Genomic DNA, 16,528 nt, shown 5'->3' on the forward strand with positions numbered 1-16,528 from the left:
TGCGATCTGGAGGCCAAATCATTCGCTACAGAATGTTCTTCAAACCAATTGTGAACAATTGTGACCCGATGACACGGCGCATTGTCATCCATAAAAATTCCATCGTTGTTTGGGATCATGAAGACCATGAATGGCTGCAAATGGTCTCCAAGGAGTTGAGTTGGACCAGAGAACCCAGTCCATTTCATGTAAGCACGGCCCACAGCATTATGGATCCACCACCAACTTACATGATGCCTTGTTGGCAGCCTGGGTCCATGGTGTCGTGAGGTGTGCGCCACTCTAGAACACAACCATCAGCTCTTGCCAACTGAAATCGTGACTCATCTGACAATACCACTGCTTTCCAGTCGTCTACGGTCCAATCAATATGGCCACGAGCTCGGTAGAGGTGGTGCAGGTGGTGTCGTGCTATTAGCAAAGGCACTCGCGTCGGTCGTCTGCTGCCGTAGCCCATTAACGCTGCGTTTCGCCGCACTGTTGCAGTGCTTCGAGAATTTTGGGGTAAATTCTAGAAACACTTGGCTCTCCGCCGTCTCGAACACCCGATATTTTAATGACGAGGGTGAGCGAGCCTATTTACTGCGCCACACTTATCTGTGTGTGCAGGAGGGACAGCTGTCACGAGAAGCCAGGAGCTGCCTCAGACGAGCGGCCTCGACAAGTCGTTACCAGCAGCGCCTTGGAATTTATATAAAAAAAGTCAAGGAGTGTTTTTATAATGTTCCGTGGTTTGTGGTGTCATGTCGATTGTTACAGAGACGGATGAAGAGTATATTCTATTGAGACTCTTACTTCATGTCTTGGCATGAGGCAGCACATATGTAATTGTATGGGTGTTTTGTCGATTCTGACATTTATCTTGGAATCAGTTGTCTTGCTGGGGCTTGTACAGAATAATTGTTACTTTGGGGATGAGAGTTGAAAATATATTGTTGTTGAACTGAAAAGATTCTACGAGTACATGATTTATTTCAAAAATAGAGAGTTTGTTAATATTATTCCCTTTAACCTGATACAGTCTTCAGAGAAGAACTAAACGGTGAGAGTGACGTAGCTGATGACCCAAAGAAGAGGATCGGCTGCAGGCACAAAGTATGAGTCGACTGGAAGAGACATATGAGTCGTGCAACCCAACACAGCTGTCTCTTGTCGTCCAAGAAAGCGATAGACTGTCTAACAGATACGTTCATCGTACGTCCCACATTGATTTCTACGGTTATTTCATGCAGTGTTGCGTGTTTGTTGTGACTGACAGCTCTAGGCAAAAACCGCTGCTCTCGGCTGTTAAGTGAAAGCCTTCGGTCACTGCATTGTCTGCGGTGAGAGGTAAAGCCTGAAGTATGGTATTCTCGGCACACTGTTGGCACTGTGGATCGCGGAATACTGAATTCCCTGACGATTTTCAAAATGGAATGTCCTATGCGTCTAGCTCAAAGTGTTGCTCTGCATGCATTGTCTTTTAATTCCTGTTGTGCGGCCTTAATCACGTCTGAAACCTTTTCACGTGAATCTCGTGAGTTCGAGGGTCACTCCAAAAGAAATGCACACAATTTTTGTAAAAATACAGTTTTCATTCTGCGTGTGTGAAAGTTTTACAGTGTATAGATAAATCCTTCCCGCTTGTTTTCAAACTTAGTTCAACCTGTTCCCGTGAGTGGCGCCGTCACAGCATGTATTCAAGATGGCTGCTACACTTTACGATCGTCAGAAGCAACGTGCCGTCATAGAATTCCTGTGCTGTGAAAACGAGACAGTGGGAAACACCCACAAGAGTTTGAAAAAGGTGTGTGGAGATGCTGCTGTCGATCGCAGTACAGTTAGTCGGTGGGCAAGCAGGTTACGTGATGAAAGCGGGCACGGCAATATTAGGGATTTTCCTGGCAACGGCAGGTCTCGTACTGCACACATTCCAGACAATGTGCAGAGGGTTAACGAATTGGTGACTGCTGACAGACGCATCACAGTGAACGAATTGTCACCCAACGCTGGGATTGGGGAAGGAAGTGTTTGCAGCATACTGAAAGTGTTGGCGTTAAAAAAGGTTTGTGCCAGGTGGGTTCCTAGGATGCTGACAGTGGCTCACAAATAAAAAAGAAAAATGCTACGCAGCGAACATTTGGAACAGTACGAGAATGGTGGAGATGAATTTCTTGGAAGAATTGTGACAGGTGATTAAACATGGCTCCATCATTTTCCACCACAGATGGCGAGGCAGTCAATGGAGTGGCATCCTACAAATTCATCCAATAACAAAAAATTCAAAGCCACAACTTCTGCTGGAAAAATTATGGCTACAGTGTTTTTCGATTCGGAAGGACTCTTGCTTGTGGACATCATGCCATGTGGAACCACCATAAATTCTGATGCATATGTGACGACACTGAAGAAACTTCAATCTCGATTTAGTCGTGTTCGACCACATCGGCAAAAGCAGGATGTTTTGCTGTTGCACGACAATGCACAGCCACATGTCAGTCAAAAAACCATGGAAGCGATCACAAAACTCAGATGGACAACACTGAAACACCCGCCTTACAGTCCTGACCTGGCTCCATGTGACTATCATATCTCTGGGAAACTGAAAGACTTTCTTCGTGGAACAAGGTTTGAAGATGATGACTCCCTTGTGTACACTGCCAAACAGTGGCTCCAACAGGTTGGTCCAGAATTTTAGTGTGCGAGCACACAGACGCTGGTTCTAAGATGGCGTAAGGCAGTTGAGAGGGATGGAAATTATGTGGAGAAATGAAAATATTGTTCTTAAAGGATGTATCTACACACTGTAAAACTTTCAAACATGTAGAATAAAAGATGGATCTAAAAAAAATAGTGTCCATTTCTTTTGGAGTGACCCTCGTAAAAATGGCAGCTGCACCAATGCATTGGCCTTTTATGCCGTCCGCTGTGGCCGAGCGGTTCTAGGCTCTACTGTCAGGAACCGCTCGACCGCTACGGTCGCAGGTTCGAATCCTGCCTCGGACATGGACGTGTGTGATGTCTGTAGGTTAGTTAGGTTTAAATAGTTCTAAGTCTAGGGTACTGATGACCTCAGAAGTCCCATAGTGGTCAGAGCCATTTGAACCATTTTTTGCCCTTTTATACCTTGTGTACGCGATACTACCGCCATGTGTATATGAGCTTGTCGCTACCCTACGACTCTTGTCACCTCAGTATAGGTGGATTTTCGTGTTAGTATTCCCCCTGGCAGTAGAGAATTCCAGGCATATTGTGAGTTCGACTGTGTTTGCAGGGGCATACCTGCTGCTGGACGTGGACATCGGCACGTTCTGGCTGCAGCGGCTGCGGCGCACGCTGCCGCGCTTGCTGCCGGAGGGCGTGGTGCCCTGGGCGTCCAACGTGGACGTGGACGCCCACAGCCTGCTGGTGCAGGTCGTGCTGGCCGACGCTCAGGGGTTCTCCGGCGCCAGCGCCGACGCCGCCGAGGACCTGGCCGACGCCCTGCTCGCAGGTGCCCGTACAAACTAACTGCTCGCCACGCTTCCTGTTGTTTTTGGCCGGAAGCCTCTTCCCCAGGAATTACAGGAATTCGTTACGTACGGCCAACTTCGTATCAGAGATAGAAGTAAACTTGCATTCTCACTGTAAACCAACCAGCTTAACGCCCGCTGCTTCGCATGCTCTGCACAGATATTTTTGTGTTGCTCTAATCGATTTTTTGTGTTGTTCACAAATTGCTACACCTTCACTCTAATTAAGGCCATAAAAGTGTAGTCTTTTCCAAATGTAATTCTGTCCAAACGGCGATTCTGGTAGCTGGAGCCACAAGGTTTTTGTTAATCATAACTTTTGCGTTTTTGTGGTGATACATTACTGGCCATTAAAATTGATACACCAAGAAGAGATGCAGATGATAAACGGGTATTCATTGGACAAATATATTATACTAGTTCTGACATATGATTAAATTATTACGCAATTTGGGTGCATAGATCCTGAGAAATCAGTACCCAGAACAACCACCTCTGGCCGTAATAACGGCCTTGATACGCCTAGGCATTGAGTCAAACAGAGCTTGGATGGCGTGTACAGGTACAGCTGCCCATGCAGCTTCAACATGATACCACAGTTCATCAAGAGTAGTGACTGGCGTATTGTGACGAGCCAGTTGATCGGCCACCATTGACCAGACGTTTTCAATTGGTGAGAGATCTGGAGAATGTGCTGGCCAGGACAGCTGTCAAACATTTTCTGTATCCAGAAAGGCCTCTACAGGACCTGCAACATGCGGTCGTGCATTATCCTGCAAAAATGTAGGGTTTCGCTGGGATCGAATGAAGGGTAGAGCTACATCTGCCGTCAATGCGAACAAGAGGTGACCGAGACGTTTAACCAATGGCACCCCATACCATCACGCCGGGTGATACGTCAGTATGGCGATGACGAATACACGCTTCCAATGTTTGTTCACCGCGATGTCGCCAAACACGGATGCGACCATCACGGTGCTGTAAACAGAACCTGGATTCGTCCGAAATAATGACGTTTTGCCATTCGTGCACCCAGGTTCGTCGTTGAGTACACCATCGCAGGCGCTACTGTCTGTGATGCAGCGTCAAGGGTAATCGCAGCCATGGTCTCCGAGCTGATAGCCCATGCTGCTGCAAACGTTGTCGAACTGTTCGTGCAGATGGTTGTTGTCTTGGAAATGTCCCCATGTGTTGACTCAGGGATCGAGACGTGGCTGCACGATCCGTTACAGCCATGCGGATAAGATGCCTGTCATTTCGACTGATACGAGGCCGTTGGGATCCAGCACGGCGTTCCGTATTACCCTCCTGAACCCACCGATTCCATATTCAGCTAACCGTCATTGGATCTCGACCAACGCGAGCAGCAATGTCGCGATAGGATAATGCGCAATCGCGATAGGCTACAATCCGACTTTTATCAAAGTCGGAAACGTGGCGGTACGCCGCCTTACACGAGGCATCACCACAACGTTTCACCAGCGCCAACCTTGTGTGAATGCTCTGAAAAGCTAATCATCTGCATATCACAGCATCTTCTTCCTGTCGGTTAAATTTCGCGTCTGTAGCACGTCATCTTCGTGGTGTAGCAATTTGAATGGCCGATAGTGTATTTCCATAGAAACTTTCACCCCCTAACACAAATTTCTGTATATTTAACTGAGAAATGAAATACCAGTTTTCATAGATTTAGCGTTTTTTTTTAAATTTTAGGAAGTATTTTCTTAAAAATTTTCATTTCCTATTTCACACTCTCATGGGTTGAATTTACAAAAAACAGTCAAACGTGTATATTTTCCTGATAGGGATAGCAAATTTTCATAGATTTAGCGTTGAAAATGCTTTCATAATGAAATATTTTCACAAAGCATTTCATCCTCTATTCCACTCGCAAATGGAGCTGAATTTCCAAAACCACTGAAACAAGTATTTTATATTTCTGAACGAGAAGTCATATACCAATTTTCATAGATGTAGCCGTAAAAATGCCTTAGTTATTCTTTAATAACGAATTATTTTTAAAAAAGCCTTCACTATTGTACTCCTTAATGGCTGAATTTCCAAAGATCCTGAAACACACATTTTTTAATTTCTAACTGAGGAACCAGATACCAATTTTCGTAGTTTTGACTTCGAACTTCACCCCCTTGGGAGTGGAATTTGTAATAATCCCTTCTTAAACTATGCTTACAGTGTAAGATCCACATCCGCTGCAAATTTCAAGTTTCTATCCTTGGTGGTTTTGACTGGGCAGTGATAAGTCAGTCAGACATTGCCTTTTATACAATACATATACACTATTTGAGCAAAAGTATCCGGACACCACCAAAAACGTACGTTTTTCATATTGTGCTGCCATCAACTGCCACGTACTACATATCAGCGACTTCAGTAGTGATTAGACATCGTGAGAGAGCAGAATGGGGAGCTCCGCGGATCTCATGGACTTCCAACGTTGTCAGGTGACTGGGTGTCGCTTGTGTCATACGTCTGTACGCGAGCTATCCACACTCCTAAACATCCCTAGGTCCACTGTTTTCGATGTGATAGTGAAGTAGAAACGTGAAGGGACACGTACAAAAACATACAGGCCGACCTCATCTGTTGACTGACAGAGACCGCCGACAGTTGAAGAGGGTCATAATGTGTAATAGGCAGACATCCATCCAGATCATCACACAGGATCATCACACAGGATCCACTGCAAGTAGTGTAGTGCCACTGTGTAGTCCCAGCAGTAAAATTCGGAGGTGGTGGTGTTATGGTGCTGTCTTGTTTTTCATGGAGGGGGTTCGACCCCTTGTTGTTTTGCGTGGCACTATCACAGCACAGGCCTAAATTCATGTTTTAATCACCTTCTTGCTTCCCACTGATGAAGAGCAATTCGAGGATGGCTATTGCATCTTTGGTTCAAATGGCTCTGAGCACTATGGGACTTAACAGCTGAGGTCATCAGTCCCAGCTGAGGTCATCAGTCCCCTAGAACTTAGAACTACTTAAACCTAACTAACCTAAGGACATAACACAACACCCAGTCATCACGAGGCAGAGAAAATCCCTAACCCCGCCGGGAATCGATCCCGGGAACCCGGGCGCGGGAAGCGAGAACGCTACCGCACGACCACGAGCTGCGGACGCTGTTGCATCTTTCAACACGATCGAGCACCTGTTCATAATGCACGGCCTGTGGCGGAGTGATTAGACGACAATAATATCCCTGTAATGGACTGGCTGCACAGAGTCCTGACCTGAATCCAATAGAACATCCTTGGGATGTTTTGGAACGCCGACTTCGTGCCAGGCCTCACCGACTGACATCGATACCTCTCCTTAGTGCAACACTCCGTGAAGAATAGGGTGCCATTCCCCAATAAACCTTCCACACCAGATTGAACATATGCCTACGAGAGTGGAAGCTGTCATCAAGGTGGGCCAACACCACACTTAATTCCAGCATTACCGATGGAGGGCGCCACGAATTTGTAAGTCATTTTCAGCCAGGTTTCCGGATACTTTTGATCGCATGGTATAGATAGATAGCCGACGCTGTGTCTCCATTTGTGAGTTGGGCAATGCTGTTTGCATATGTTCTCTATTCTGCCAACATACCCGAACGGTCATTACAAGCTTAGACTTTGGTGCACTCTCACTTAACGGCAAGAAGGGCTGCCAGCGCGGTAAGATGACCGCCAAAGCGACGTACACCTCAGCGACGTCACCAAAATTTCGACCGCTACCTTGAGACACCGAAACATTGAAGAGCTTCCTCTTAGCGATAATCCGCGGTCAACATCAGCTGATTTTCTATGCCTACAAATCATGGCTCGTAGGTACCCTGAAGAGGATGCACGTTTCCTTTTTAGGGTCAGCTGGGAGAGCTGTTACTCAGACAGTAACTAAACGCCGCCAGACCTGCAGTTTGGCGTCTAGGCGTCCACTACGAGCAACGGTACCGTTTAGTACTACGCTGCAGATAAATTTTGAGTTGAAGAAAAACCAGAATGGAATGTGATCAGTGGTACCGGGTCCACTTCACCGTTGAGTGCAACATTTTTCTGACGCTTGATGATGATTGTGTAATGAAGGCATCATCGTATATAAGAGACAAGCAGGACTAAAGGTTCAGCGGGGAGGTGAGTCTGTCGTGGTCTGGGGCAACATCATGTGCGGATGTTCCCTTTATAGCCTAATGGGGGTTGCTTACCAGGCAGCTTTCTTATAAAGTATAGTTACAAGTTGTCAAACCAGTCGACTGACTTTGTACCGTCAGCTCCCCTATATTTACGGCTGCGACATACTTTAGACGCCTTCTGTCCGACCGTGGGAAACCCTTACTCAGGTTTTCTTAAGTCCTTTTACGCACTTTAAGAGCTAGCACAGATGACCAAGTAATAAAATGTGAACAGAAACATATTCTTCCAATGTTATACACGTAACACTTCTGCTACTTTCGTTGTATTTCTGCCACCTCACCAGCCAAGAGAGAAGTACCATTGTTCTTGTATTGTTTCTATGCTACTGCACACTTCGGTGAAAACTTTTTACCTGCGCACAAGGTTTCGCTATACAGGCTCATAATCATCTGGTAGTCCAACATCCACCGCTGCCATATCTCGTCCACCGAGCCTGCCGCCGACACCCCTGGGGTCCCATGTTGTCTCCACCCACCAAGAATGATCTAAAAGATTCAGAAAACCTGCAGTTTATGGAACTAAACTGTAGAGGATGATTTTACAATGTTACAGAATGTCAAACGATGTACAGACAAATCTTAAAGGTACCGAAAAGTTATGAAAACTTTTTCACAAAATCACCGGCCGCGGTGGCCGAGCGGTTCTAGGCGTTTCAGTCCGGAGTCGCGCTGCTGCTACGGTCGCAGGTTCGAATCCTGCCTCGGGCATGGATGTGTGTGATGTCCTTAGGCTAGTTAGGATTAAGTAGTTCTAAGTCTAGGGGACTGATGACCTCAGATGTTAAGTTCCATAGTGCTTAGAGCCATTTGTTTCAGGTAAATCAATATTTATAGGGCTATGGCTACTTTTCCGTAGCTCATAAATGACAAGTCAGAAGAACATTACAATAATTCATTCATACATATAATGTTTGCATTGTTGAGATTTCGTGGAGTTGCTTCGTCCAAACGAAGCATGTTGGTCGCAAGTTCCGGGACTGCATCGAGAAAAAGCCAGTCATAGGTTTGGAAAGTGTACTCTCCCGGGCTTGGCCAGCAGAGCTTCTATGCGATTGTGGCGCAGCTTTGCTTGTACCTGTCTGCCACCTATTGTAAACACTAACCAAGAAGTCTTCGAAGCGGCTGCTTGTTTTGTCGTCCGCTCATGGCTGCACGTTCAGGCCACAGGCGACTTCCATAGACTGCGCTTGTTAACAAACAAATCTTTGACGTGATTTATTGACTAAACCATAGGGCAGTATTGTCTGTAAATTATTTGTACTTTCTTGTGACGTCGTTACTGGACACGTCGTAAAAACAGCCTGTATACATCGAGGTGACAAAAGTCATTGAACACCACCTAATATCATGTCGGACCTCTTTCTGCCCGGCGTAGCGCAGAATTCGACGTGGCATGGACTCAACAAGTCGCTGGAAGTGACCTGCAGAAATATTGAGCCACGCTGCCTCCGTAACTGTCCATGATTGCGAACGTGTTGCCGGTGCAGGATTTTGTGCGCGAAATGACCTCTCGATTATGTCCCATGAATGTTTGATGGGATTCATGTTGGTCTATATCGATGGCCAATCCATTTGCTCGAACTGTCCAGAATGTACTTCAACCAATTGCGGACACTTGTGGCCTAGTGACGTGGCGCACAGTCATCCATAAAAGTTCCATTTTTGTTTGAGAACATGAAGACTATGAACGGCTACAAAGGATCTCCAAGTATCCGATCATAACCATTTCCAGTCAATGACCCAGTCCAATTCATGTAGGCACGCCCACACCATTTATGGAGCCACCACCAGCTTGCACTGTGCCTTGTTGACAAATTGGGTATATAGCTTCGCGGGGTACGTGCCACACTCGAACCCTACCAATTGAAATCGGGACACATCTGACAGACGATGGTTTTCCAGTCGTCCAGGGGCCACTCGATATGGTCACGAGCCGAGGAGCGGCGCTGTAGGTTATATCGTGCTGTTAGCAAAGGCACTCGCATCCGTCGTCTGCTGTCGTAGCCCATTAAACACAAATTTCGCCGCACTTTTTTAACGGATAAATTCGTCGTAAGTATCACATAGATTTCTGCGGTAATTTCACACGGTGTTGCTTGTCTGTTAAAGCTGACAACTCCAGGCAAACACCGCTGCTCTTGGTCGTTAAGTGAAGGTCGTCAGCCACTGCGTTATCTGTGGTGAGAGGTAATGCGTGAGATTTGGTATTCTAGGCACACTCTTGACGTAGATCTCGGAATGTTGAATTCCTTAACGATTTCCGAAATGGAATGTCCCATGGGTCTAGCTCTAACTAGTATTCCGCATTCAAAGTCTGTTAACTCTCGCCTTTCGGCCTCAATCAGATCAAAAACCTTTTCATATGAATCAGCTGAGTACCAGTGACAGCTCTGTCAATGCACTGCCCTTTTATACGTTGTGTACGCGACACTACCGCCCTCTGTATATGTGCAAATTGTGACTCCACGACTTTTGTCATCTGAGTATATACTCTCCAGAGAAGGAATATACAGATGGATGGAACGATGAGATCCTGCACTTAATGTGGTTCAAAAATACCCTGTAATCTTTATAGGACACGCTTTGCTTGGTCAGCCTATGCTGGCTATTTCAAATCCGATAGAGTCAGGCAGGCCACCTGTACTCTCACCCTACAGAACTCTGCACCCTACAGACAGCGACACATAGGCAGTCACGCCCATGGCGTCGTGTGACGTTGTCAGATCCTGTGGCCAGCGGCCCAGCTTTTAAGTCACCAACAAGCAGCCTCTCTGCCCGTAAATCTTTCGTATGTACAGAACCGGGAGAATCACCTTATTTCCTGCCTAGACCTGCATGGTTTGCTGTACTGGATTGATCTGACTTTTCCTTGTGACAGTCACGTACTGTATCCCTGGACTTGACTTACAACGGCTAGGCTATTATAAGTTGTCACCTTACTTTTTATACGTGTCTGCTCCATTTTGGGTGTAAACAGTGGTGTAATAAATTCCTTTTTTAAACGGACTTGTAACAAATAAGCATCATTAGTCAGCAAGAGAAGTCCCCTCTGAGTGTCGTCTACATCTACAACTACATCCATACTCCGCAAGCCATCTGACGGTGTGTGGCGGAGGGTACCTTGAGTACCTCTATAGGTTCTCGCTTCTATTGCAGTCTCATATTGTTCGTGGAAAGAAAGAACGTCGGTGTGCCTCTCTGATTTTATCCTCATGGTCTGTTCGCGAGATATACGTAGGAGGGAGCAATATACTGCTTGACTCCTCGGTGAAGGTATGTTCTCAAAACTTCAACAAAAGCCCGTACCGAGCTGCTGAGCATCTCTCTTGCAGAGTCTTCGACTGGAGTTTATCTACCATCTCCGTAACGCTTTCGCGATTACTAAATGATCCGGTAACGAAGCGCGCTGCCCTCCGTTGGATCTTCTCTATCTCTTCTACCAACCCTATCTGGTATGGATCCCACACCGGTGAGCAGTATTCAAGCAGTGGGCGAACAAGTGTACTGTAACCTACTTCCTTTGTTTTCGGACTGCATTTCCGTAGGATTCTTCCAATGAATCTCAGTTTGGCATCTGCTTTATCGACGATTAATTTTATATGATCATTCCATTTTAAATCACTCCTAATGCCTACTCCCAGATAATTTATGGAATTAACTTCTTCCAGTTGCTGACCTGCTATATTGTAGCTAAATGATAAAGGATCTTTCTTTCTATGTATTCGCAGCACATTACACTTGTCTACATTGAGATTCAGTTGCCATTCCCTGCACCATGCGTCAATTCGTTGCAGATCCTCCTGCATTTCAGTACAATTTTCCATTGTTACAACCTCTCGACATACCACAGCATCATCCGCAAAAAGCCTCAGTGAACTTCCGATGTCATCCACAAGGTCATTTATGTACATCACGTTGTTCATTAAACGACTGTGGGGAACTGTATCAAACGCCTTACGGAAGTCAAGAAACACGGCATCTACCTGGGAACCCGTGTCTCGTGGACGAATAGCGCGAGCTGGGTTTCACACGATCGTGTTTTTCGAAACCCATGTTGATTCCTACAGAGTAGATTCCTAGTCTCCAGAAAAGTCATTATACTCGAACATAATACGTGTTCCAAAATTCTAAAACTGATCGACGTTAAAGATATAGGTCTCATGCACATCTGTTCGACGTCCCTTCTTGAAAACGGGGCCGCTGCAAGAAGGGAGGCAAGTTCCTTCGCATACTCTGTGTAAAATCGAACTGGTATCCCATCAGGTCCAGCGGCCTTTACTCTTTTGAGCGATTTTAATTGTTTTTCTATCCCTCTGTCATCTATTTCGATATCTACCAATTTGTCATCTGTGCGACAATCTACAGAAGGAACTACAGTGCAGTCTTCCTCTATGAAACAGCTTTGGAAAAAGACATTTAGTATTTAGGCCTTTAGTCTGTCATCCTCTGTTTCAGTACCATTTTGGTCACAGAGTGTCTGGACATTTTGTTTTGATCCACCTACCGCTTTGACATAAGACCAAAATTTCTTCTCATCCACAGCGTTGGCAGCACCTGTTCAGTGTTTCCATTTTTGCTCTGCACTGATCGCACAAGTGTCGCCGTACAACGGTACTAGTCAGCCAGTGTCCTATACGCCGTTGTGCTATGGGGGGAGGGGAGTTTCTTTTGTACTCATAGATCGAGAAGGCACGCCAACATTTATTGCAGTATGCACACAGCTTATCATTCCTCTTTCCTCGAGTGCTTCGAATGGCCTCGAATCTAGTGTGCAGAATTTTACAGTAGCATTATCTTAATTCCTTCTTCCATTTCAGGTGGTACTATGGGAAACATGTAGGTCGGGTAGTTACTGCACAAACTTCAAGACCTATTTTTCCTTTACGTAGAGGTATCTTCCTTAAGGACGCTATTATATAACGCTTAATTTTTTTGCAACTGCTGCTGTTTCTCTAACTGATTGCTTTGCTACGTGATTTACAGCATATGAAGCACTGGTGGAATATGCAGTATCCCAAGATAGCTCATTATATTCATTCTAGATCTAGAACTGCAGCAGTACTTTAAATTGGCATTTTATGTGGGTACGATATGCAGCCAGTCGCTTTTAGAACTCGATAAGATTTGTTGCACCACTAACCAGTGTTCTAGCCACAGCAGGCTCATAATTAGATAGCAGTATTACGGGAACATGCACTGTCCATCGCTTTACGATGCAGTCCGAAAATTTATTTTCAGTTCAGTGATGCAGTTTCCATCACGGTATTTCTATCTGTGTCGTAAGAACACCGACGACACAATTCCTAGATTTCATTAGTCGTAAAATAACACTGACCGATGTTTGGGAAGAGGGCGGGGACATAAGGAAGGCTACTGATCTGTTGCAGGGCTGTCAGCAGCCACGTAGAAGACTATGAACGCTATGTTGGATTTGGGCAGCACAATAGAACGGCATTACCGGAGTACTGCTGCGATTGTGGGTAGCCTATTAATTTTCAGAGACGATGAGTAGACAGGATCTGTATGTGCTAGACAGCAGTGGTTGTGCACCTGCAAATCAAGAAAGGCAACTGAAATCGTTAGGCACACTACATAGCGGCATTACAAGAGAAATGCCATGATTGTGGGCAGTCTATTAATTTTCAGAGAGGATGTGAAGACAGGATCTGTACTTGTTGGTTAGAAGTGGTTCTGGACAGGCAAATTAAGAGAGGCAATTGAAATCGTTATGCAGCACTACATAGCGGCATTACCAGAGAAATGTCACGCGTGTGGGCAGCCTATTAATTCCAGAGAGGATGAGAACAGAGTACCTGTACTAGTAGTTAGCTGTGGCTGTGCACGCACAAATTAAATAGGCAATTGAAATCGTTAGGCAGCACAACATAGTGGCAATACCACAGATATGCCACGATTGTGGGCAGCCCATTAATTTTCAGAGAGGATGAGTACAGAGTACCTGTACTTGCTAGTTAGCAATAGTTGGGCACGTGTAAATTAGGAGAGGCAATTGAAATTGTTAGTGATCGGGAAAGAGCGTCATTAGCAGAGCGCTGCAACGATTGTGGGCAGCCTGTTAACAGAGGATGAGTACAGAAGTCCTGTACTTCCTAGACAGCAGTGGTTGTGCGGAGCACTGCTGCTGTTGTGGACAGCTTGTTAATTTTCAGAGATTATGGGTACAAAGAACCTGTACTTGGTAGACAGCAGAGGTTGTGTTCATGGAGTTTAGGAGAGGCAATTGTAATCGTCAGGGAACGGAAAAGAGCGGTACTAGAGCACTGTCACGGTTGTTGGCAGCCTATTCATTTTCAGAGAGGATGAGTACGAGGACTTGTACTTGCTAGATAGCAGTGGTTGTGCACGTGGAGATTAAGAGAGGCAACAGAAATCGTTAGGCAGCACGTCGTAGTGGCATTACCAGAGCGCTGCCACGATTGTGGACAACCTACTAGTTTTCAGGAAGGAGGAGTAGAAGGGAAGGGTACCTGCATGACGGGCTCTGAGCACTATGGGACTTAACTTCTGAGGTCATCAGTCCCCTAGAACGTAGAACTACTTAAACCTAACTAACCTAAGAACATCACACTCATCCATGACCGTGGCAGGATTCGAACCTGCGACCGTAGCGGTCGCGCGGCTCCAGACTGTAGCGCCTAGAACCGCTCGGCCATCCCGGCCGGCACCTGCATGATGGCACTGGTTGCGCTCGTGCTAATTAAGAGAGACAATAGAAATCTTTAAGCAGCTTAACAACATCGACAGAGAGGATACTACAGGCTGCCGACATCCTGGTTGCTGGTCTTCCAAAATGACAGGCCGTGTGTGATCGAAGGCCAGTCGCGTCACCAGACGCTGCTGTGACCGGCCAAACAAACAGCATAGGCGGAACGAGCGTCGTTTCTCCTCTACTAACAGCAGGAAAACGCGGTGTACACAAGCTTATCGCCAATTCGCCTCGGGCAATCAATAGCAATAGCCCGCATGTGCTACCTCCATGCTGTCTCTCGTAAGGCCGATCGATGATATTTTATAGTCAATAAAGTACAAGAACTGCGACGCTGGCGGTCTTGTGACATCGTTAGGAATGCAGGGGACTGAAGTAGTTACATTCCAGCTAGTTAGTCACTGCCTCGATGAATGCAAATGCAACTGGCCGGAATGTCACTTATTATAATATTATCATTGTAAGTATTTTACAAGAAGTCACGACAGTCTCTCTCTCTCTCTCTCCCTCTCTCTCTCTCTCTCTCTCTCTCTCTCTCTCTGCGTGTGTGTGTGTGTGTGTGTGTGTGTGTGTGTGTGTTCGTGTGAGCACGAGCGCGCGCGCGCGCGGTTTGTGTCATGGCGGTTTCCCGCAAGATGCAAGTCTTTTTAGTTGACACCTTCTAGGGAGTTACGTGTCAGTGGCTATGAAATAATTAGGAAAATACATCACCGACTCAGCGATCGAAGAAAATCCCCGACCCGTCCGGGAAGCGAACCGCGGCCCCTTCGGTTTGCATCCAGCCATGTTGTCGTCACACCCGGAAGGATATTTATGAGACTGAAAACGGCCAAGAAAGGCTACATACACTCCTGGAAATTGAAATAAGAACACCGTGAATTCATTGTCCCAGGAAGGGGAAACTTTATTGACACATTCCTGGGGTCAGATACATCACATGATCACACTGACAGAACCAAAGGCACATAGACACAGGCAACAGAGCATGCACAATGTCGGCACTAGTACAGTGTATATCCACCTTTCGCAGCAATGCAGGCTGCTATTCTCCCATGGAGACGATCGTAGAGATGCTGGATGTAGTCCTGTGGAACGGCTTGCCATGCCATTTCCACCTGGCGCCTCAGTTGGACCAGCGTTCGTGCTGGACGTGCAGACCGCGTGAGACGACGCTTCATCCAGTCCCAAACATGCTCAATGGGGGACAGATCCGGAGATCTTGCTGGCCAGGGTAGTTGACTTACACCTTCTAGAGCACGTTGGGTGGCACGGGATACATGCAGACGTGCATTGTCCTGTTGGAACAGCAAGTTCCCTTGCCGGTCTAGGAATGGTAGAACGATGGGTTCGATGATGGTTTGGATGTACCGTGCACTATTCAGTGTCCCCTCGACGATCACCAGTGGTGTACGGCCAGTGTAGGAGATCGCTCCCCACACCATGATGCCGGGTGTTGGCCCTGTGTGCCTCGGTCGTATGCAGTCCTGATTGTGGCGCTCACCTGCACGGCGCCAAACACGCATACGACCATCATTGGCACCAAGGCAGAAGCGACTCTCATCGCCGAAGACGACACGTCTCCATTCGTCCCTCCATTCACGCCTGTCGCGACACCACTGGAGGCGGGCTGCACGATGTTGGGGCGTGAGCGGAAGACGGCCTAACGGTGTGCGGGACCGTAGCCCAGCTTCATGGAGACGGTTGCGAATGGTCCTCGCCGATACCCCAGGAGCAACAGTGTCCCTAATTTGCTGGGAAGTGGCGGTGCGGTCCCCTACGGCACTGCGTAGGATCCTACGGTCTTGGCGTGCATCCGTGCGTCGCTGCGGTCCGGTCCCAGGTCGACGGGCACGTGCACCTTCCGCCGACCACTGGCGACAACATCGATGTACTGTGGAGACCTCACGCCCCACGTGTTGAGCAATTCGGCGGTACGTCCACCCGGCCTCCCGCATGCCCACTATACGCCCTCGCTCAAAGTCCGTCAACTGCACATACGGTTCACGTCCACGCTGTCGCGGCATGCTACCAGTGTTAAAGACTGCGATGGAGCTTCGTATGCCACGGCAAAGTGGCTGACACTGACGGCGGCGGTGCACAAATGCTGCGCAGCTAGCG

At 47.0% G+C, this 16,528-nt stretch overlaps 1 protein-coding gene across 1 annotated transcript in view; it reads left to right on the forward strand.

Moving 5' to 3' along the window:
- Positions 1–16,528, forward strand: part of LOC126481809 (protein amnionless) — a 131,339-nt gene that overhangs the window by 86,163 nt on the left and 28,648 nt on the right. Inside the window, exon 5 of the mRNA XM_050105764.1 lies at positions 3,254–3,472. Within this exon, the coding sequence (XP_049961721.1) occupies positions 3,254–3,472 (219 nt within the window). The remainder of the gene's footprint in view (positions 1–3,253; positions 3,473–16,528) is intronic.

Source organism: Schistocerca serialis, chromosome 5 (assembly GCF_023864345.2).
Source record: "Schistocerca serialis cubense isolate TAMUIC-IGC-003099 chromosome 5, iqSchSeri2.2, whole genome shotgun sequence".
NCBI lineage: Eukaryota > Metazoa > Arthropoda > Insecta > Orthoptera > Acrididae > Schistocerca > Schistocerca serialis.